This window comes from Schistocerca cancellata, chromosome 9 (genome assembly GCF_023864275.1).
Source record: "Schistocerca cancellata isolate TAMUIC-IGC-003103 chromosome 9, iqSchCanc2.1, whole genome shotgun sequence".
In the NCBI taxonomy this organism is placed as follows: domain Eukaryota; kingdom Metazoa; phylum Arthropoda; class Insecta; order Orthoptera; family Acrididae; genus Schistocerca; species Schistocerca cancellata.
In genome coordinates, this window is record NC_064634.1 from 16,788,899 (window position 1) to 16,813,726 (window position 24,828).

General features: G+C 47.0%; 1 protein-coding gene across 1 annotated transcript in view; it reads right to left on the minus strand.

Moving 5' to 3' along the window:
- Nucleotides 1-24,023, minus strand: part of LOC126100715 (glucose dehydrogenase [FAD, quinone]-like) — a gene marked incomplete at its 5' end in the record, with an annotated part of 49,382 nt that extends 25,359 nt beyond the window's left edge. Inside the window, 5 exons of the mRNA XM_049911334.1 lie at nucleotides 3,855-3,950; nucleotides 6,307-6,312; nucleotides 9,236-9,492; nucleotides 19,184-19,364; nucleotides 23,716-24,023. Of these exons, the coding sequence (XP_049767291.1) occupies nucleotides 3,855-3,950; nucleotides 6,307-6,312; nucleotides 9,236-9,492; nucleotides 19,184-19,364; nucleotides 23,716-24,023 (848 nt within the window). The remainder of the gene's footprint in view (nucleotides 1-3,854; nucleotides 3,951-6,306; nucleotides 6,313-9,235; nucleotides 9,493-19,183; nucleotides 19,365-23,715) is intronic.
- Between the last annotated feature and the right edge of the window lie 805 nt (nucleotides 24,024-24,828).

Consider the following 24,828-nt stretch of genomic DNA (forward strand, 5'->3'; position numbering starts at 1 on the left):
CATCTTGCATAAACCACGAGGTGTTCGCAGTGTCGTCTAAGGCAGTTTGTACCGCCACAAATTCACGAAGAATGTCCAGATAGCATGATGCAGTAATCGTTTCGGATCTGAAAAATGGGCCAATGATTCCTTTGGAAGAAATGGCGGCCCAGACCAGTACTTTTTGAGGATGCAGGGACGATGGGACTGCAACATGGGGCTTTTCGGTTCCCCATATCCGCCAGTTCTGTTTATTGACGAAGCCGTCCAGGTAAAAATAAGCTTCGTCAGTAAACCAAATGCTGCCCACATGCATATCGCCGTCATCAATCCTGTGCACTATATCGTTAGCGAATGTCTCTCGTGCCTCAATGGTAGCGGCGCTGAGGGGTTGCCGCGTTTGAATTTTGTACGGATAGAGGTGTAAACTCTGGCGCACGAGACGATACGTGGACGTTGGCGTCATTTGGACCGCAGCTGCAACACGGCGAACGGAAACCCGAGGCCGCTGTCGGATCACCTGCTGCACTAGCTGCGCGTTGCCCTCTGTGGTTGCCGTACGCGGTCGCCCTACCTTTCCAGCACGTTCATCCGTCACGTTCCCAGTCCGTTGAAATTTTTCAAACAGATCGTTCATTGTATCGCTTTTCAGTCCTTTGGTTACATTAAACCTCCGTTGAAAACTCCGTCTTGTTGCAACAACACTGTGTTCTAGGCGGTGGAATTCCAACACCAGAAAAATCCTCTGTTCTAAGGAATAAACCATGTTGTCCACAGCACACGTGCACGTTGTGAACAGCACACGCTTACAGCAGAAAGACGACGTCCAGAATGGCGCACCCACAGACTGCGTTGTCTTCTATATCTTTCACATGACTTGCAGCGCCATCTGTTGTTGAAAATTGTAACTACTGTAATTTCGAAAGTTTGTCTGCCTGAAAATGTACTGTTGTCCCAAGCATATTGCAACAAACGGTGTATTTCTATCGCTGCTCGTTTAGTTTGTATTGCCGTTTCAAATATACCGGTCATTTTTGAAACACCCTGTACATGTTCCAGTCTAGCGGTCAGATTTCAGCATCTTTCTGAAATTAGGGCTTTTCATTATTGGCATCGGTGTAGAGAGAAGTTTGATCTTCTGTCGCGGGCCAAAGCGTGGCTGATGATGATGATGATGTTTGGTTTGTGGGGCGCTCAACTGCGTGGTTATCAGCGCCCGTACAATTACCCAATCTTTGCTCAGTCCAATTTCGCCACTTTCCTGGATGATGATGAAATGATGAGGACAACACAAACACCCAGTCATCTCGAGGCAGGTGAAAATCCCTGACCCCGCCGGGAATCGAACCCGGACAAAGCGTGGCTGGCGACACGAATTTAGACAGCGCGTGGAGTCGGGCCCCGGGCGCAGTTGGCACTGGGCGAGGCGCCTCGACGGCTCCGAATACGGACTGAAGCGGCGTTTCAACCTGCTCTGCACTGCCACTGGGCAGACGACTTCCTAGCGACAGGACAGTGCTTTTGTCTATTCTCGCACAAAGGACGAGCCAACGATTCGCCGTTTATAGATACACGGACACAGAAAAACGAATTTTTGTTGTAATACTCCATTTGACAAGAGATGTGAGACAAGTGAGCTGCTATTATGTTTCGCAAGCTATCTAGGGTATGTTGGGCAGGCGGTGCGCGACTTGCCATTTCCTTTTCTTTTTTTCTTTTTAATGACAACATTTAGGATCACCTGTTAGCATATTCAGTGTGAACCCGAACTCCATCGATAAAATTTCGGAGGACCGTTGTGCTTTCATCACGGATATTTCTCCAGTCACCTCCACGGGGTAGGCGTTACAGAGTCCCCAACTTTGTCGTATTACTCAACATTATTAGCTAAATTAAAACACCCTTTCTTCTCGACTGAGCGGAATCGCTTCAGCAAGTAATTTTGTGCAATAGATTAAGCAAGCAGGAACATGAATTTCCCTCTAATACCACAACAGTATTCGCAGCAGAAGACTTAAAATTTTACACATTTATCCTAGGCGTCTTAAAAGATTGTAACCCGTTCACAAAACAGTGTATCTGTCCACCGGGAGCTGCTATACCGCTCCACGGACTATGCACCGTGCCAAAGTACCATATCTACAATTTCCAGTCTCATTAATGTCAGAAGCCTGAGTACCACCTTTTGTAGGTAGAGTGTCAGTCAGGTTCTGGAAACTCATTGACAGGGATGAAACTTCCTGGCAGACAAGACTTTTGCCTTACGCAGGCAAGTGCTCCACCAATTGAGCTACCCAAGCACGACTGCAAGGTTCGCAGGAGAGCGTATGTGAAGTCTGGAAGGTAGGAGACGAGATACTGGCAGATTTGAAGCTGTGAGGACGGTTCGTGAGTCGTGCTTGGGTAGCTCAGTTGGTAGAGCGCTTGCCCGGGAAAGGCAAACGTCCCGAGTTCGAGCCTCGTCCGGCACACAGTTTTAATCTGCCAGGAAGTTTCATAGCAGCGCACACTCCGCTGCGGAGTGAAAATTTCGCACTGACAGGGCTGTTGAGCCAGTTCCGTGGCCAGCTGTCTCAGGGCTCACGGCTGAGGATCCGTGGCGCGAACAACGCGACCGACGAGGTGCCACAGATTCTCTGTTGGGTTTAAATCCGGCGAGTTTGGTGGCCAACGGAATGCGGTGAACCGATTTTGGCGTTCTTCGAACCACGCAAGTACGCTCCAAGCTGTGTGACGCGTTGCGTTGGTCTGCTGGTAAATGCCTTCGTGACGAGAAACAGCGAACTGCACGTAGGGATGGACATGGTCCCCAAGGCTACGTGCATCATTCTGTTGATCCATTGTGCGTTCCAGAATGATGTCGTCCAGAGAATGCCATGAAAACATTCCCCACACCATAACACTCCCTCCTTCGGCCTTGGACCCTATCCACGACTGTTACAGGGCCGTGCACGCCAACGGCCATCTGCCCGATGGAGCATAAAAAGTGAATCATCCGAAAAGGTCACCTCCGGTCACGTCCGGATGTGCCACTGGCGTGCAAACTCCAGCCATCGTAGCCGATGGGTGGATGAACCAGGCGCCTGCTGCCGACGCCCACACTCAGCGAGGTCCTTTGGACGGTCGTCGGGGAGACACTGTGGGCAGCCCCTTGCTCCATCTGGGCGGTCAGTTGCTCAACAGGTGCACGTCCGTTCGCCCGTACACGTCTCCGCAGCCGTCGCCCACCCCTGTCATCTGTGGCCCACGGTGCACCACGTCAGCGCCGCCTGTTCCGGGTCACGAATTCTGTCACGCACTGTATACTTTAACCACAATGGCACGTCGATAGTGTGCAAAACTAATCCACTCGGAAATGCTTCTCCACCCTTGGCCCAAAGACCAATAGTCGCGCCATTTCTCACGTCAGTTAAATCACTCTGCTTACGACGTCAACTGCACGGCTATCCGCCCCCCTCCCGCCTGGCACACCTTTATATATATATCCCCACAAATGGCGCTGCCGTCTGTGAGTGGTCATTGCACGTTGACGTCGAACACAGGCGATGCTCACATTAATGTGACTGGACCGTGCATGAGTAGTCTAAACATTGCCCTACGCAAACCATCGAACAACTAGAAGATAATGTCACAATATCATTTCAGAAAAAAATTATTCTATTTGTAAAGCTCTTTTATGTTTTCGAGGGAAAAAGATAAAGATGAGTTCCTGTTTTCTATTACCGCGATGTGTTGTTATGGTCTGTTGTTGGGTAATACGTGATCTGTATGTTTACAGCAATCTGTTCTAATCATGGTAACGTAATGTGGTTCTGGCTGCATGCTGTGCATATCAGACGCAAATAAATGTAATATATCTGCAGATAAGCACTTACCTGTACGTGACTCCGTAGGCAGTCTTGGTTTCTGGGTTTATCAATATTTTCACAACATGGGAATGCATACTAATGTCCAAGTTGTGTCTATGGCACCTGCGAAAATATTTAACGACAAAAAATTAGCAATAAGGGCAAACTAAAAGAATAGCATCATAGTAAACTACACACAACATAAGCGGTCACGCTTTAGTGCGCTACTTTTGTGAGACGCATGTTAAGGATGAAAACTATCTTATTAGGCACACTATTCTTAAAATTTCCGCTTTTTGTTTCTTTTATTCATTTTTGCATACATTTGGTGTGCCCTCGGCCTTACGATACTTCCAGCCATCGTTCTTTAAATTCTAATTACAAACAGCGTTACGGCGGATAGAGGACCAGGCATCAGTCTTTAAGTTTTAGTTACAAACAGTGTTATGGTGAATGGAAGAGAGAAAATTTACTCTAACATAGCGGAAACAGTAAAAATAATAACATTTCCAGATTCATAGTCAAAAACTATGTATGCCATCAGATAGCATATGTAGAAGTAAATTTAACCGTTTCATCGACAGGTAAAAGAATTCACGGAAGACCTAGATTTCAAAAATTAGCATATATTTGACAAAAAGAGAGAAACCAAGGGGGAAAACTTAGTAGAACAGTATATGAGCGAAGATGAACAGTAAGAGAAAAAAGACTATTCAACCTGTGTCAGAAGATGAGGAAGCGCGTAGACTGACACAATGAACGTCATTGTCGATTACAAAAAGGGTTCAAATGGCTCTGAGCACTAAGGGACTTAACTTCTGAGGTCATCAGTCCCCTAGAACGTAGAACTACTTAAACCTAACTAACCTAAGGACATCACACACATCCATGCCCGAGGCAGGATTCGAACCCGCGACCGTAGCGGTCGTGCGGTTCCAGACTGTAGCGCCTTTAACCGCTCGGCCACTCTGGCCGGCTTTGCTTAAGGTATTCCCTTTTTAGACTTTACTCAAATGTGATTCTAAATACCGAGACTTGCATTTAACACGAAGAATTTTGCAACTGCAGCTTCGTCGCTTCCCGCTAAAAGTAAGAAACAAAAATTTTCAGTGGAAGACAAGATAAACGTCTTCTTACATTAAATCTTTAAATTCTTAGATATTAGCGATTTAGTTTGTATCAGTACCTTAAAAATAACTTGAGGATATGCAGCTGGGCAACGTCCTCGACAACCGTCGATGGATCCCTTTCGCAACCTGTCGATTGCGTCAGCCACAACTGCTCGCCATGTGTTTCATGTGACGCCCTATGTTAATGGAAAATGTGTGTGTGTGTGTGTGTGTGTGCGCGCGCGCGCGCATGTCTACGTGTTTCTCGTTAAAGAAAATGAAATGTAGTTTAAAGTGCATTTTTGTGTGTCATTCGATACAGCAGCCACAAATTAGTCTAATGAGCTATGTGTTACAACGAAATGTGGCAACAAAAGCTTTTAGTACACCTTTTGCAGTCGATTAGCAACCAACATGATCGCCTGTATCTTTGCTGACGCTGAGTTTCTGGTTCAAATGGTTCAAACGGCTCTGAGCACTATGGGACTTAACATCTGTGGTCATCAGTCCCCTAGAACTTAGAACTACTTAAACCTAACCAACCTAAGGACATCACACACATCCATGCCCGAGGCAGGATTCGAGCCTGCGACCGTAGCGGTCACGCGGTTCCAGACTGAAACGCCTAGAACCGCACGGCCACCCCAGCCGGCCCCTGAGTTTCTGTTGTGATTCAAGAGGAACAAGGACGCATATAGAAGCTACCCGAAACAGTATCTGGTGGATTCCATCCTTGATACAAGTCAGACGCCAAAGTGTGCGCTGTCATTAATTTTGTTACCATTCCGCGAGACGTATTCTAAGGTTGATAAAAAGTGAGTTACATAAATGAATTAGACTAGCATAAACATACAGGTGCGTGAAAAAATAGCTTTTGCTTCAAAAGGGAACACAAATAAGCCAGACTACATTTCTTTTGAAGCCATTTTATGTATGCGAGTTCGATTTTTTAAAGAATGGCTGGTTTACTGGTTGCGGAGAAATGGCCTAGCGACAGCCAGAGTAATGTTTCCAGAATGATTTTTCACTCTGAGGCAGAGTACCGTATGTGCTGATTTGAATCTTCCAGGCGGATTAAAACTGTCTGCCGGCCCAGGGCTCGAACCTCGCACCTTTGCCTTTTCCGGCGAGTACCCTAGTGACGGAGCTATCCAAGCACGACTCACGACTTGGGCTCGTGACTGAACAATTTCTCTGCGATATCCTTTCTTCCAAGCGCGCTAGTCGTGCAAGGTATGCAGGATAACTTCGCTGGACTTTGGAAACCATTAGAAGAGATACTGGCAGATGTGAAGCTGTGAGGTTGGGTAGGAATCGTGTTTGCATACCTCAGTCGGTAAAGCGAAAGGTAAAAGATCCCATGTTCGAACCCCGGTCTGGCACACGATTCCAGTTTAGTGTACTGTACCACACATCATCAGCGACTTCGATCACTTGATGATGTGGTCTCTTTGAGTCGGCGTGCAACATACGTTCTACGACTTCTGCCGATCTTGAGTTTCTCTTTGCTATTTCAGTCCAGCTGTCTTTCTTAAGTCCCTGCCCCATCGGCTCGGTGGTCTTTCCCTTGGTAAACTGCGCTCCAATCTAGTACTTGTTTTGCCCTCTTTTCTTCGAGCGTCCAGCCCACTGCCATTTCAACGTATTCATTCTTTCCTTGACCTTTATTGTCTGTCTGATATCAGCTGCTTTCTTTCTTTCTCTCTTTTTGTAGCCCAAAATTGGTCTTTCCATTCCTCTTTGGGCTACTATTAGTGCTCCAACAATCAATATCTTACGGCCGTAAGTTATTACTGGTACTATACATCAGTCAAATACCGTTTTCTTCAGCTCGACCGACATCTTAGACATTAAGAGTATCTTCCATAATCTTGCCAGCCTAATACGTCGAAATATTTCTGGTGTTATGTCTCCTTTCATACTGACGAATTGATCCAAGTAGACATATTCAGTGACACTTTGTAGTTGTGTATTTCCAACAGATGTATTTCCCTCCGGTGTCCACTCATTCGTCGTGATTTTGATGTTGTCATTGTTCATTTATAAGCCAACTTCAAAGCAGACTAATGCAAGTTCACTAACCAATATTTGACGTTCTTCTATACTATTTGCAAACAGAATAATATCACCAGCGAACCTCACGTTATATAGTCTCTTTCCCAGCATTAGGACACTGTGTTTTCCAATCCAATTTAGACATTGTTTTTTCAAGGACTGCCGAAAATAGTTTTGGAGATACAGTGTTACATTGTTTTACAACATTTTCGGTGGTAAATTCACTCTTTTCTTCAAATACATTCACAGACACTGTGAAGTTTTTGTGTATGTTGTGCAAGATTTAATATAGGCCTATTCTATTCCTTGTTGTGTTAGAGTCTCAAACACAGCTGCGTGACTGATCGGATCGAATTCCTTTTCAGATTCTTTAAAGGCAAGGCAAAGACGTAGATGGTACTCATTTGTTCTACTAATTGTTTCGTGTAGATTGAGGATATGATGAATTGTACAAAACCCTGCGCGGAAAGCAGCTTGCTCAGTCGCTTGGCTCAGGTCAAATGTAGAGCTGAATCTGGTAGTCCGAATTCTAGTGAAAACTTTGTGCAGTATGGATAGCATGTTGATAGGCCGATAGTTCTTTATATCTTTAGTACTACCTTTTTTATATATTAGGAGGATGTTTCAAAAAGAATGACTTGATTTCTTCATATTTGTTGAAAAAACATATTATAAACCTGGTATGAGTTGCAAAATACTTATAAAATCTTAATGTTTTAGCTATGCTATTGAAAATGCTATGTGTGTTCACCAGTAGCACCACGAACAACATTTAGACGATAGCTAAATTCGCCATAAACTTTACACAGCGTATATTCTTCCAAATGGTTCAAATGGCTCTGAGCACTATGGGACTCAACTTCTGAGGTCATCAGTCCCCCAGAACTTAGAACTACTTAAACCGAACTAACCTAAGGACATCACACACATCCATTCCCGAGGCAGGATTCGAACCTGCGACCGTAGGGGTCGCGCGGTTCCAGACTGTAGCGCCTAGAACCGCTCGGCCACAACGGCCGGCACATGGACTGCATGCGGTATTTTCTTGCGAGGATATGCGAAGGAAAATCTCGCGACATACAGGAAAAGAAGAACAGAATAACAGCAGCCGCAAGTTCTGCAAAAGAATAGACGGTGTGTAAAGTGCATAACAAATTTAGCTATCCTCTAGATCAGTGGTTCCCAATTACCCCCTGAGGGGTAAAATGAAATTTTGTGAAGGGTAAAACCCAAGCGATTCGATTCTGCTTCAGTCAAGAAACTAATTTATTTTCAAAAGATCATTACTATTATCAGAGTTTTTAAAACTCTGATACTGATTACAGAAGTTATGAATAATTAGTTTTGGTGAATTAGTAGCATTAATGCAAGGGAGGTTAGAGGTTCCTCACGCAGTCCACCCAATACGCACGTAAGTTGTGGTTTGTCCCGTACATCGCTGATGATAGAAGTGAGGCATATACGTAAGAAATGCTAAATGTGAGAAGAAAATATCTTCTTCAAGTTGTAGATAGTACCTGCAGTAGTCCAGAAATTACTTCGTTACTCGATTCGAAACATATAAATGAATTAATTGACAGAACGACACCGTACTGTATACATAAGGACTGCCATAGTGCTTTACGCAATATTATTATTATTATTATTAGTGGTTGTGTTGAGACACAAATTGTTAGCAGCGTGTAGTCTTCCGCCATTTCAGAAGTAAGGAGTGCAGCAGTCAAGTGATTTACGGATTGTAAGTATAGTGGACACATTTTAACGTGGTTGATTTTACATGGTGTTGCAGTGTGCAGGTCAAGCAAGTCCCACTATGGGGAGAACTAATGCAGGGGAAGTACGTTTTGTAACAAGTATGTACCCTCACTGTGGATAGTTGTCTTTCTTATCTGACGAGCAGTTGTCAGTAGCACTTGCGATTCACGACGAATTGCTCCGTCATTCATTCTGAAACACAGACACACACTCACACACTTACAGAATCACAGACACAAACTATATATCATTCATCTTACATGATTTGAAAAATAAAAGTGTTCCGAGAAAAGTCTAGAGTTTAGTTACGTGCTGTAGTTGGTTATAATGTGGAGGTGGGGGGAGGGTAGGGGTATTACTAATGTCTGATTTCACTCAGAGATAATGGTCTAAGGGAGGTTTTTGGTGACCACTGGTCTAGATGTTGTTCGTGCTGCTGCTGGCGGACAGTACACAGCTGAGGCCGTTATCGTCTGTGAGAGGCCTGACCTGAGGAAGGCCTTGGCCAGCGAGCAGCGCAGCCCGTCGCGCAGCGTGCCGTGCGCCCTGGTGAAGCCGGTCTGGCGCGCGCCGTTCACGTCGGTGTCGTCGTAGCCCATCTCGCGGCCCGCCCGCAGGAACGCCTCCAGCATGGGCGTGTGGTAGCGGAACTCCTCCACCGTGAGCGGGCCCCCCCTGCCGTGGTACGGCGACTCCTGCAGCGCCGCGATGCGCACGCCCTCCGTCTTCTTGAAGTAGGGCAGCACCTGCAGCAGCGAGAGCCACGAAGCGGCCGCTGACGTACTGCCCACTTGCGAGGCGCATTCAGCGCAAAGTGTTAGCAACTGTTATGGTTTTTGAGGCTACAGATAGATCACAACCGCAATTGGAAAGCCCATTGTCTAGAATTAACCCTTTAAGTGACAGAATGTTTTATCGGGCGTAACAAATACATGTCACTTTGTGCAAGTTGGCACGAATAATCAGTAGAACTGCTGGATTCTTTATTGTTTTTGCAGTCGCCATGTGCTACGGGTGGTTCTAACTAAGATGCAGCTATTCGCGGCGGTCCGTCGTGGGCTGTAACTATCGCACGGCAGCGAAACTTGGTAGATGTATTAAAGAGTTAATGAGGAACCGGTCTATGCTGGAAAACATTTAGCTCCAATGTCGACCACCTGGTGCAAATCTGGGTCTGTATTGCGTCTCGTCGACGTCGCCGGTGCTCATGTTGAACAAACTGTGTAAGTAGTGGTTAATAATACACTCCTGGAAATGGAAAAAAGAACACATTGACACCGGTGTGTCAGACCCACCATACTTGCTCCGGACACTGCGAGAGGGCTGTACAAGCAATGATCACACGCACGGCACAGCGGACACACCAGGAACCGCGGTGTTGGCCGTCGAATGGCGCTAGCTGCGCAGCATTTGTGCACCGCCGCCGTCAGTGTCAGCCAGTTCGCCGTGGCATACGGAGCTCCATCGCAGTCTTTAACACTGGTAGCATGCCGCGGCAGCGTGGACGTGAACCGTATGTGCAGTTGACGGACTTTGAGCGAGGGCGTATAGTGGGCATGCGGGAGGCCGGGTGGACGTACCGCCGAATTGCTCAACACGTGGGGCGTGAGGTCTCCACAGTACATCGATGTTGTCGCCAGTGGTCGGCGGAAGGTGCACGTGCCCGTCGACCTGGGACCGGACCGCAGCGACGCACGGATGCACGCCAAGACCGTAGGATCCTACGCAGTGCCGTAGGGGACCGCACCGCCACTTCCCAGCAAATTAGGGACACTGTTGCTCCTGGGGTATCGGCGAGGACCATTCGCAACCGTCTCCATGAAGCTGGGCTACGGTCCCGCACACCGTTAGGCCGTCTTCCGCTCACGCCCCAACATCGTGCAGCCCGCCTCCAGTGGTGTCGCGACAGGCGTGAATGGAGGGACGAATGGAGACGTGTCGTCTTCAGCGATGAGAGTCGCTTCTGCCTCGGTGTCAATGATGGTCGTATGCGTGTTTGGCGCCGTGCAGGTGAGCGCCACAATCAGGACTGCATACGACCGAGGCACACAGGGCCAACACCCGGCATCATGGTGTGGGGAGCGATCTCCTACACTGGCCGTACACCACTGGTGATCGTCGAGGGGACACTGAATAGTGCACGGTACATCCAAACCGTCATCGAACCCATCGTTCTACCATTCCTAGACCGGCAAGGGAACTTGCTGTTCCAACAGGACAATGCACGTCCGCATGTATCCCGTGCCACCCAACGTGCTCTAGAAGGTGTAAGTCAACTACCCTGGCCAGCAAGATCTCCGGATCTGTCCCCCATTGAGCATGTTTGGGACTGGATGAAGCGTCGTCTCACGCGGTCTGCACGTCCAGCACGAACGCTGGTCCAACTGAGGCGCCAGGTGGAAATGGCATGGCAAGCCGTTCCACAGGACTACATCCAGCATCTCTACGATCGTCTCCATGGGAGAATAGCAGCCTGCATTGCTGCGAAAGGTGGATATACACTGTACTAGTGCCGACATTGTGCATGCTCTGTTGCCTGTGTCTATGTGCCTGTGGTTCTGTCAGTGTGATCATGTGATGTATCTGACCCCAGGAATGTGTCAATACAGTTTCCCCTTCCTGGGACAATGAATTCACGGTGTTCCTATTTCAATTTCCAGGAGTGTAGATTCAACATTATGCCTTTCTCACTGTTTGACCTTTTCTGCCTACGTCCCGTTTCTAATTAGTCACATATGCAAACGTTTATGTACGGTTTCTTGCAATCACAGCGTCAGATTTGCACCCTGTGGCCAAAGTTTGAACTAATTTTTCCCAACGTAAATCGCTTCCGCATTTCGGCATTAGCGCATCTGCCAAGTTTCGCTCCGCCCTACGATAATCACAGCCAACAGCGGACCCTGTGAACAGCCGCACTTTAATTACAACCGTCGGGTACCAATGAATCAGGAACACAAAATCTGTATTGAAAAAGTTTGAAAAAACTGTAGCAAAGTAGCAATTTCAGCCTCAATTAGTAAACATATGAAAGCAGGAGGAAGAAATTTTCCAAAGCACCGGGGTTCACATAAATGCACATTTGCAACCACTACATTATCACAGTCGGTCTCACGACTTCATGAAATGCCTCGAGCACAGGTCAACAACGTGCCCTACATGCTGCATCTGACTAGACGTTTCACCTGCTTGTATAACTGGCACGTGTTTACCCAGACTACCATCAGTTACAATAGTAGCGTTTGAAACTGTAGAAATTGTAGCTGTATCATCAGCTTGAGACAAAACTTTTACCATCTGGTGAGCAAGATGTATGAGACAGGCGAAATACCCTCAGACTTCAGGAAGAATATAATAATTCCACTCCCAAACAAAGCAGGAGTTGACAGGTGTGAAAATTACCGAACTACCAGTTTAATAAGTCACAGCTGCAAAATACTAACGCGAATTCTTTACAGACGAATGGAAAAACTGGTAGAAGCCGACGTCGGGGAAGATGAGTTTGGACTCCGTAGAAATGTTGGAACACGTGAGGCAATACTGACCATACGACTTATCTTAGAAGAAAGATTAAGGATAGGCAAACATACGTCTCTAGCATTTGTAGACTTAGAGAAAGCTTTTGACAATGTTGACTGGAATACTCTCTTTCAAATTCTGAAGGTAGCAGGGTTCAAATACAGGGAGCGAAAGGCTATTTACAATTTGTACAGAAACCAGATGGCAGTTATAAGAGTCAAGGGACATGAAAGGGAAGCAGTGGTTGGGAAGGGAGTGAGACAGGGTTGTAGCCTCTCCGCGATGTTATTCAATCTGTATATTCAGCAAGCGGTAAAGGAAACAAAAGAAAAAATCGGAGTAGGTATTAAAATCCATGAAGAAGAAATAAAAACGTTGAGGTTCGCCGATGACATTGTAATTCTGTCAGAGACAGCAAAGGACTTGGAACAGCAGTTGAACGGAATGGACAGTGTCTTGAAAGGAGGATATAAGATGAACATCAACAAAAGCAAAACGAGGATAATGGAATGTAGTCGAATTAAGTCGGGTGTTGCTGAGGGAATTAGATTAGGAAATGAGACACTTAAAGTAGTAGATGAGTTTTGCTATTTGGGGAGCAAAATAACTGGTGATGGTCGAAGTAGAGAGGATATAAAATGTAGACTGGTGATGGCAAGGAAAGAGTTTCTGCAGAAGACAAATCTGTTAACATCGAGTATAGATTTAAGTGTCAGAAACTCATTTCTGAAAGTATTTACATGGGGTGTAGCCATGTATGGAAGTGAAACATGGACGATAACTAATTTGCTTTCGAAATGTGGTGTTACAGAAGAATGCTGAAGATTAGATGGGTAGATCGCATAACTAATGAGGAAGTACTGAACAGCCATGAAGAATAAAGATGAAGAGTGTTAATAACGCATGTTTTATTTAAAACTCTGTAGGAGTTTTCACATTAAAAAAATTAGGAGGGGCTACTTTTTAACACGGCCCCGTAGATCCAAATGTAATATTCGCAAATCTAAGTATCATCTCCCAAACTATAAAAACCAACAAAAACTGAGTGAATAATATGCATGTTACATTCAGATACGTGAATAAACTGTTTTAATCATGGTGCATATTTTCAGTTATCATCGTACAAGTGCAGTGTCAGCGGAAATGATTTATAGTACCTCAGCCGCTAACATAATTTGTGTGAAATTATAGTACCTCAGCGCCTAACATAATTTGTGTGCAATATCATCTTCTGTATTATTGTTCATTATTAGCAGTATTACACAGACATAATCAGTAAAATTGAATGTAACTAGGAACTGAATTCACGGCAATGTGTTTGCCTGCATGCACGGCGCGGAAGGTAATCGTCAGTAAATGTGCTTACAAACGACGCACGCGTTGATTTTATACTACATAATGTGGGAAATGTTACTAAGAATTGAACGTACCGTTTTTGTGTCAGAAAACATCAGAATAGTAAAGCCACAAATGAGAAATTGTGGCTGAACGTAGATCCAGCTCCAAAAACGAGTGTCTCAAAGGCCATCGATAAATATACAGAACACTGCTCACGTACTTCCTAATATCTCCGCCGGCCGCGGTGGCCGTGCGGTTCTAGCGCTGCAGTCCGGAACCGCGGGGCTGCTACGGTCGCAGGTTCGAATCCTGCCTCGGGCATGGATGTTTGTGATGTCCTTAGGTTCGTTAGGTTTAATTAGTTCTAAGTTCTAGGGGACTGATAACCTCAGATGTTAAGTCCCATAGTACTCAGAGCCATTTGAACCTAATATCTCCAGTCTGCCGACTTAGAAACATAAAAATAGTATTCCTACTTATCTGAGAAACTACTGTGAGTATATTACCAATACAATCCACTGTTTGTAGTCAATAAGGTAATAAACAGCACTTAAGACCTGTGGTATAAATATTTATAGTGTCACTTGTAGGGTTAATGAAGAGTCTTGGTTCAGCTACATTTTCAGTATTGCTGTTGTCGATTTAAAAATGAAAAAAATAGATTGTCCCGCATATTTCCATTCACTAATGTGTTGTGGAACCATTATCTGGCGAAAAGTAAGTTAAAGGAAGAGTATTTTGAGAATGCAGAAGCGTGTTGTAAGAATTATATGTGGTGTTAATGTAGGGACATCCTGCAGAGACCTCTTCAGAAAACTGGACATTTTGACAAATTCTTAGTGCATACATTCATTAATGTCCTTTGTCATCACCAATATTTTTCTCATAACAAAAAATAGTGAAAATCATTACTGTCACAGCAGGACAACAAACAACCTCTACAATCCGTTCAAGGGGTTAACACTAGTACAGAAAGAAGTATAAATGGCTACACATGTATTCAACAACCTACCAGAGGCCTTAAATACAAAGTAGATAATGTGGTTGAGTTGAAGACTTAAAGAACTTTCTATTGGACAACTTCTTCAACTTCGTTAAAGAGTATCTTCACAGAAATTTTCAAATTTAATGTTTTAGGTTACATATAATTAGAATTAGCTCTTTAGTAGTATAATGTAATGTCACTTCACCATTTTACAATTAAATTAAATGTACAGCTTTGATCCCTCCCCATACGCTAGCGTTCATTCTTCGTGGAATTCATGGAATACGAGTAATGCAGTGTAGTGTAAAAAAAGAGTAATAGGTTATCTATAACTTGCACAGCAACCAGATTGCAGCTCTTAGAATCGAAGGAGGTGAAAAGGAAGCTGTTGTTGAGAAAGGAATGAAACAGGGGTGTATCCTGTCACCGAAGTTATTCAGTATGTGCACAGAGAAAGCAGTAAAGCAAATTAAGGAGACATTTCAAAAATGAATTTGAAATTCATAGAAAAATAACTTTTAGGTTTGCCGATGACATTGTAATTCTGTCACAGACGACATAGGACTTCAAAGGAGTGGATAGTATCCGAAAAGAGATTATAAGATAAACACCGACAGAAGTAAAATAAGCGTGATGGAATGCAGTCGAATTAAATTAGGCGATTCTGTGGTAATTAGATTAGGAAATCAGACACTAAAACTAGTCGACGAGTTCTGTCATTTGGGCAGTGTAGTAACTGACGACGGCAGAAGCAGTACACTAAGAGAAAAGATTCCCTGACAACAAATAGCACGTCAATACTAAATTCGAATTTACGTGTTAGACTGCTTGTTCTGCAATGATTTATCTCGAGTGTATCCTCATGCGGAAGTTAAACGCGGACCGGAAACAGTCCAGACAGGAGGAGAGTAGAAGTTTTTGAAATATGGTGCTGCAGAAGAATACTTGAGATTAGATCGGTAGATCGATTGTGTAATAAAGAGATACTGCGCTGAATTGAGGAGGAAAGAGATCCGCGGCACAGTGCGAATGAGAGAAGGGACAGGGTGATACGACACACCCTGTCGCGTCAAGTAACAGTTAATTCGGTAATGGAACAAAGTGTAGGGGGTAGTATGAAGGTACAGACTGATGTAGGCTGCAGCATTTATGCAAACATGAAAGAAGAGGTGTACAAGATAGAGCAGCGCGGAGAGCTGCATCAAAATAGTGTATGGACTGATCACAACACCACCGTTACATAAAAGTACACAGTTAATGTGAAAAGAAACTGCCAAAATGGACTGGAACTGCGCAGGTGTCAGGAGGCACGTGGTTCATGCTTCGGTAGTGATACTGGTCTTCATACATACAGCGGAGAAGCTGAGTCTGTATGGAGAGTAGCAACTTTCCTTCTCATAACACTGTTACACTCCATCCCGGATTTTCCATTGTTTGATTTTGGCCTTCATACACCTGTTCATAGATGGATGTCCACTTCTGACAAAAATCTAACCAGTATGACGTGTAGGCCACGGGACGTACATGCCGAAACATCGCCGTAATAGTCGTAGGCAGATCTGTTCCTGTTTTTATTGTTGCCGTATAAAGTCTGCCCCACTGACTTCCGAATCATGAACATCCCAGTATATTTTTGATATCCGAGAGTTCATCTGCGTGACCTTCACAGAAGAGATGTTATATATAATACTTGTGGTCGTTGAAACAACAAGTTAACACGTATGGCTCATCTGCTGCGTAGTTCCGTGTTCAACAATGTGCTCGGAAACACTTGCGCCTGCTGCAGTCTTGTACTGTGTCGTCAGTTCTGTCACAGATTGCAGTCTATCCTGGTTCCTCCTTCCACGTTCCGTGCCAAGACGCGGACAGCCAACACCTGTTCCCCTACTCGCGGTTTCACCGTGCCTCAACCACTTTCCACTGACGCTCACGACAGTGGCATACGGACAGTCTACCAGCTCCGTCGTTTTCGAAATGCTAGTTCTCACGCTCCGGACATTAACGATCTGCTCGTTGTCAAAGTCGCCTGTGTCAGTAGATTTCCCCGTTCGCGGCCTGCATCGTCTCAAGAATTATTTACCACCGATCTCTGCTCCGCTTATATACTTTCCTTACCGTATCGCCACCGAGCGGCATTGAATCTCGCTGTTTGCAGGGATCGTAATGTTTCGGCTGATGGGTGTATGTAGGAGGAACGAGGTAGTATTATGACTCCTGACTGATTCTGAAAAAGGGACAGTCAGAACTATGTAAGGCTGCGACGAAAATAAACTAGTGCCCGATTGTGCAGCCTTTTATCGTAACCTCTTTCATTATTCGGTAACAGTGCTAGATTGCCGAGGGATACTCAGGAATTGGTCTAACAAGTACTATGCATGCGTCCTCTTTTGTGAGTGAATTATGGTGCCTTAGGATTTTTCTGATACAGTAATTGTGAGTCTGGCATCTGCCTTTCCCATGACTGGATTTACGTAGTTATTCCATTCTGAATCGCTCCGAACAGGTACTCGCAGGACTGATCTGGAGAGAGCTTTTTTCCCTTGATCGTTGTTTGATCTAACTGTACATCGAAGATGCAGTGACGGAAATAACAGAAAGGTTCAAGAGTGCGATTCAAATCCAGGGTGAAAGGATATCAGTGATACGATTCGCCGATGACATTCCTATCCTCAGTGAATTGCAGGATCTGTTGAATGGAACGGCCTAATGAGAACAGAATATGGAATGAGAGTAAGTCGAAGATGCAGGAAAGTAATGAGAAGTACCAGGAATGAGAACAGCGAGGAACTCAACATCGGGATTGGTGATTACGAGGTAGATAAAGTTAAGGAATTGCGCTACCTAGGCAGCAAAATAACCCAAGATGGACTGGGCGAGGAGGACATAAGAAGCAGACTAGCGTGGCCAAGAAGGACATTCCTAGCTAAGAGAAGTCTGCTAGTATCAAACATAGGCGTTAATTTCAGGAACATATTTCTAAGAACGTACATTTGTACAGTACTATATGTTACAGAAACATCGACAATTGGAAGCCGAACAGAAAAGAATAGAAGAATTTGAGATGTGGTGCTATAAAAAATAGTAAAAATGAGGTGGGACTGATAACGTAAGGAATGAGGAGTTTCTCTGCAGAATCGTCGAGGAAATGAGTATATGGAAAACATTGACAAGAAGAAGGATCAGGATGACAGGACATCTGTTAAGACATCAAGGAATAACTTCCATGGTACTAGTGGCAGCTGTAGAGGGTAAAAACTGTAGAGGGAGGCAGAGATTGGGATACACCCAGCAAGTAATTGAGGAAGTAGGTTGCGATCGCTACTGCGAGGTGAAAAGGTTGGCAGAGGAGAGAAATTCGTGACGGGTCACACCAGGCCAGCCAGAAGACTGACCACTCAACATAAATAAAGCTAACACCACTTGGACGAAATATGGGCTGTCAGGAGGACAAAAATTTCTCACTTCGTCCGAATGGTTTCAGAATAATTTAAATTGCTGCAGTACAATCACAAGTTGAAGGACTGATAGGTTCAAATGGTTCAAATGGCTCTGAGCACTATGGGACTCAACTTCTGAGGTCATCAGTCCCCTAGAACGTAGAACTACTTAAACCTAACTAACCTAAGGACATCACATACGTCCGTGCCCGAGGCAGGATTCGAACCTGCGACCGCAGCGGTTGCGCGGTTCCAGACTGAAGCGCCTAGAACCGCTCGGCCACTCTGGCCGCCTAACTGATAGGTGTTTTTACAATTAATAAAAGATGATTTTCTTCATTTATGGTATTAACAGATACACGTCACCAATTATTCGATTTTAAAACATAAAAAATAGAAAAAAGATGGCGGAGAAAGGTGAAAGATCTTAAAAAGGAAGCATCACACATTCACTAAGTTGGAAGGACCAACATTAGGAAAGGATAGTGTAAGAAGAAGGAGATGATGTGTTTTGAAGAGTGATTAGATTGTAGCTGTAAAGAAAGAGGTGAAATGGGTAGTAATATGGAGATGAAGGTATTGGGGAGGGTGCGGGAGGGGGTAGTGTCTCAGATATCAGAAAGGGAGTAGGGTACTGGATTGTGGATCGAGCCATGATACGGAAGGGAAGAGAATACGGAAAAATTAGGAGGGTTGGGAGATATCTGATGAGGGATAGGCTAGGGAGGGAAGTTTTGGTACTGACAGGATGACTAATAATTGTGACTGATTTCTTCGTCTGGGAGAGCCAGTTGATTGGAGATCTAATGGGAGAGGTTACGGAGTATGTGTAGGTGATGGGTTGTTGGGTTTTATCTCGGTAGATGTGAGAGCATACCAGGATTGGAAAATAAAGATACCGAACAATGGGATTGTTGAAGTCAGCTTTGTGATAGTGTAGCGTATAGGTAAGTGTTCAATGAGAGCAAGGATGAGGGACGCGTATGGTGGAAGGTAACGGTATGCGGAAGGCAAGGTGGAGACGTATCTTTCAAGAAAGTGGAGGGAGTGACAGAACTTGGCTGGAGCGGAGTGGCTAGGCGTGGGAGAGGACGAGGTGGGATGGAGGTAGGCGCAGGCGCCGCGGCCGGCCGGCCAGTAGCCTACTGGTGGTGCGCCGACCTCGTCGTAGCTCCAGCCCGGGTTGCCCAGCTGGGCCCAGCGGTCGTAGTCGCGCCGGTTGCCCCGCACGTACAGCATGGCGTTGAGGACGCTGGAGCCGCCCAGCACCTTGCCGCGCGGCCAGTTGCAGCGCGCGCCGCGCATCGCCAGGCAGTAGCTGTCCGACGGCTCCGTCTGGAACCTGCGGGCCGACCGTCCGCTTACCACGTAGTTCTGCTAGTAGGGGCAGTCGTCAAGTTTTAACCGTCACCTCGAAAACATACTGTTTCGTAATTAATGCCTTCCTTATGTGCAGCTACACTCCTGGAAATGGAAAAAAGAACACATTGACACCGGTGTGTCAGACCCACCATGCTTGCTCCGGACACTGCGAGAGGGCTGTACAAGCAATGATCACACGCACGGCACAGCGGACACACCAGGAACCGCGGTGTTGGCCGTCGAATGGCGCTAGCTGCGCAGCATTTGTGCACCGCCGCCGTCAGTGTCAGCCAGTTTGCCGTGGCATACGGAGCTCCATCGCAGTCTTTAACACTGGTAGCATGCCGCGACAGCGTGGACGTGAACCGTATGTGCAGTTGACGGACTTTGAGCGAGGGCGTATAGTGGGCATGCGGGAGGCCGGGTGGACGTACCGCCGAATTGCTCAACACGTGGGGCGTGAGGTCTCCACAGTACATCGATGTTGTCGCCAGTGGTCGGCGGAAGGTGCACGTGCCCGTCGACCTGGGACCGGACCGCAGCGACGCACGGATGCACGCCAAGACCGTAGGATCCTACGCAGTGCCGTAGGGGACCGCACCGCCACTTCCCAGCAAATTAGGGACACTGTTGCTCCTGGGGTATCGGCGAGGACCATTCGCAACCGTCTCCATGAAGCTGGGCTACGGTCCCGCACACAGTTAGGCCGTCTTCCGCTCACGCCCCAACATCGTGCAGCCCGCCTCCAGTGGTGTCGCGACAGGCGTGAATGGAGGGACGAATGGAGACGTGTCGTCTTCAGCGATGAGAGTCGCTTCTGCCTTGGTGCCAATGATGGTCGTATGCGTGTTTGGCGCCGTACAGGTGAGCGCCACAATCAGGACTGCATACGACCGAGGCACACAGGGCCAACACCCGGCATCATGGTGTGGAGAGCGATCTCCTACACTGGCCGTACACCACTGGTGATCGTCGAGGGGACACTGAATAGTGCACGGTACATCCAAACCGTCATCGAACCCATCGTTCTACCATTCCTAGACCGGCAAAGGGAACTTGCTGTTCCAACAGGACAATCCACATCCGCATGTATCCCGTGCCACCCAACGTGCTCTAGAAGGTGTAAGTCAACTACCCTGGCCAGCAAGATCTCCGGATCTGTCCCCCATTGAGCATGTTTGGGACTGGATGAAGCGTCGTCTCACGCGGTCTGCACGTCCAGCACGAACGCTGGTCCAACTGAGGCGCCAGGTGGAAATGGTATGGCAAGCCGTTCCACAGGACTACATCCAGCATCTCTACGATCGTCTCCATGGGAGAATAGTAGCCTGCATTGCTGCGAAAGGTGGATATACACTGTACTAGTGCCGACATTGTGCATGCTCTGTTGCCTGTGTCTATGTGCCTGTGGTTCTGTCAGTGTGATCATGTGATGTATTTGACCCCAGGAATGTGTCAATAAAGTTTCCCCTTCCTGGGACAATGAATTCACGGTGTTCTTATTTCAATTTCCAGGAGTGTACATGTGTGCATTTCTGCTGTTACCTGGCCGAGCAAACCGAATATGCGGCAGTAGCGGAAGCTAACTTGGTCATTTGACAAGTTACTGCTACGCTCCAGTTAAAGTAGACGCGCGTTGCCACCAGACAGACCAAGTCTGCTGTTAACAGCTTAAATTTGAAACTACCTGGCAGAATAAAGCTGTGTGCCGGACCGAGACTCGAACTCAGGACCTTTGTCTTTTGCAAGCGAGTGCTCTGTCAGCTCACCTGTCCAAACATGACTGACGACCCCTTCTCACAGCTTTACTTCCGCCAGTACCTCATCTCCTACCTTCCAAACTTTATCCTCGAAACATCCTCCAGGCTGTGCTGAACCGTGTCTCCGAAGTATCCTTCTTCCAGCAGTGCTATTCCCGCCGGTTTCGCAGGAGAGCTTCTCTGAAGTTTGGAAGCTAGGAGACGAAGTACTCGAGCAAGTAAAGCTGTGAGGACGGATCCTGAGATGTGCTTGGGTGGTTCAGTCAGCAGAGCACTTGTTCGCGAAAGGCAAAGCTCCCGTGTTCGAGTCTCCGTCCTGCACCCAGTATTAATCTGCCTCAGAAGAGTGAAAAATTTCATTCCAGCATTACATTTATTGGTGGAGAGAAGGAGAAAACATTTCTAGTGTAGGCGGAAAAGGTAACGAACCATGCAAACAAACGTTAAAGCTGGGCAAATCAGTGCCGAGCAAACTACGGCGGGAGGGATGTGATTGTTAGATAAATGGAACTGAAGCATTTACTGCACCCTCTTACCCCAGAAAGGCCACGTAAAATATCCAATCACCTGTAACCCTGGAAAACCAACGACAACAAGACTAGTGTTTCAAAATGATTCTTACGACTTTGATTACATATATTTCCGAAATGGGAACAGGTAGAAAGATGCGGGTTGCGGCATAATGTTAAAAAACCCTTGCAGATTTTTCCCTGCTTATTTTTAGTTATTGACGAAAACGACGACCTTTTGCCCTTATGGTAGCAGTTATTCGGCTGGGATTTGATTGGCAGTGTTGTTGGATGTCCCCCTAGGGACATCGTGCCAAATTCTCTCGAACTGGTGTGCTAGATCGTTAAAATCCCGAGCTGGTCGGAAGGCCCTGCCTGTTCCAAACGTTCTCATTTGGGGAGAAATCCGGCGACATTGTTCACCAAGTCAGGGTTTGTCAAGGACGAAGACGAGCAGTAGAATCCAACGCCGTGTGCGGTCGGGCATTATCTTGCTGAAATGTAGGCCCATGATGGCTTGCCATGAAGAGTAACAAAACGGGGAGTAGAATATCGTCGACGTACCACAGTGCTGTAAGAATGCCTCGGATGACAGTGAAAGAGGGTCTGCTACGGAAATAAAGGGCACCCCAGAATATCATTGCTGTTTGTCGGACCGTATCGGGACCGACAGTCAAGTTCGTATCCCACTGCAGTCGTGCGGGACGTCCGCAGCTTGGAACCTCATTGAACTGAGTGTAGTTGTCTTCTGTAATGAGTCCCGCTTCGAACTGAGCGCCAGCGACTTCCCCCAGGAGGACATCCAAAAAGGCTGACAATCAGTGCCAAGCCGAACAACTGGTTGCATAAGCGCCACATGTGGATCAATGCGACATTGACTTGAACAATTTGTGAACTGCTTGTCTCGAATTAATTATCAAATTTTCTGAAATTTTAATCATTTCTTTGTAAATATACATCATATCTGCCGATTTGCGCCCCATTCGGATAATTCCTTCGTGGTGCGATGTTTCCATTGTCTTAGAATCAAAGTTGTAAAGATCCTTCTGGAAAGCGCTATATACCCGCGGGAGTTGTGGATTTGGCAAATCAAAACGTTTTAATAACAACAGGGCGGTCAGCATTGGTCGTTGAACTAGAAATGTCTATTACTGTTGCAAATCGATTTCAGTCACTGCGTGACCATCATCAGTGCAAGTATTAAAGCCCTGTGGACTTGTAAGGACAAACGGTAAAACTGCAACATCTGCATACATCAACGACAGACCGAAGGTACAAATTCAACGGCCGGTCTGACAAGTACCATTCGTTGGAAATGTGTAATAATGCAGTTTTACTGTTTCTATTTATAAGGGCTTTTATGATAGCACTGATAAGGATCACGCAGTGACTCAAATAGATTTGCAACGGCAGTAAGGATTTCTACCCGCCAGGGTAGCCGAGAGCCGCTAACGCGCTGCTTCCTGGACTCGGGTGGGCGCGCCGGCCCCGCATCGAACCCACCCGGCGGATTAACGGCGAGGGTCGGTGTGCCGGCCAGCCTGGATGTGGTTTTTAGGCGGTTTTCCACATCCCGCTAGGTGAATACCGGGCTGGTCCCCACGTTCCGCCTCACTTACACGAGTCGCAGACATCTGAACACGTTCGCACCTTTCCACGAATTACACTAGACGGAGACGGCAGGCGTACACTAATTCCGCCCCGGGGGTACGGGGTGGCGGCAGGAAGGGCATCCGGCCACCCCTTTCCACTAACCTTGCCAAATCCGTTCCTAACAATTCCGACCCTGCGTCAACGCGGGACATGGCACCAGTGAAAGAAAGAAAGAATAAGGATTTCTACTCCGACGACCAGTGCCGATCCTCCTCGTGTTATTAATACTGGTGTGGAGGTCGCGGTGCACGCAACTCCTGATGGAATTCTCATCCAGTGAAAACGTTGTTAGTGGGGGGCTCGTGTTAGTGCTGATTTTAAATAATCAGTAGGTAGATCTCAAACCACTTGACGCCGTAGAGAGAGCGAGAGGGCGCTAGCGAGCAGCTACTGTGCGCAAGCTACTGGCCTCCAGTCGAGCGGCGACAGCTGCAGCGCGGGGAACATGAGCGGCAGGTCGGCGAGCGGCGGCTCGTCGCCGCCCGCCTCCAGCAGAAGCACCCGCCAGCCCTGCACCTCGGAGAGGCGCGCCGCCAGCGTCGCCCCGGCCGACCCGCCGCCCACCACCACCACGTCGTAGCTGTCGTGCGGCACGCGCACGTCGTGCGGCCGCTGCCACGAGTCGGTGATGTCCGGCCTGGAGAAGTGGATGGTGAGCCGCACCAGCAGGATGTACGCCATGCCCGGCCCGAAGGCGGCCGCGATGCGCGCCGCCGTCGCCGCCGCCGAGTATCGCCGTGGGGGCGGCGCCATCGTCACAGCCGCAGCCGCAGCCGCAGCCGAGTCCCACCTGCCGCACGGACACGGGCCGCGGTCAACTTGTGCACGGCGTTACGTCTGCCGGGTGGTTATAAAACTGACGTATGGCAGCGAAACTTGCTAGTTACGCTAATTCGTCGATGTTGAAGGGATGTACGCTGGAAAAAAAAAAATTGTTCCAATTTCGACCACATGGTACAAATTTGACACTGCACATTGATTGTATGGCGGCAAGACAGCCCGCTGTCATTTGACACAGACGTCCGCCGCTCGTGGTCTCGCGGTAGCGTTCTCGCTTCCCGAGCACGGGGTCCCGGGTTCGATTCCCGGCGGGGTCAGGGATTTTCACCTGCCTCGAGATGACTGGGTGTTTGTGTTGTCCTCATCATTTCATCATCATCCAGGAAAGTGGCGAAATTGGACTGAGCAAAGGTTGGGAAATTGTACGGGCGCTGATAACCACGCAGTTGAGCGCCCCACAAACCAAACATCATCTCATTTGACACAGACAAGCCATAATGCGAGTGAAGAGTAGGATTACGTCCACCTCGGTATCTCCGCGACCAGTGCGTCGGACTGCTACCAGAAGGGACCCGGGTTCCATTCCTGATCAGGTCGGAGATTTTCTCCGCTCAGAAACTGGCTGATGAGTTGTCCTTACGTTCGTATCGTCACAGCTGACATTCGACCACTGAGACGGCTGTATGGTCACACACCGAAAGCAAAAAATAAATAAAAAATAAAAAAAATGTGGCTATAGAGA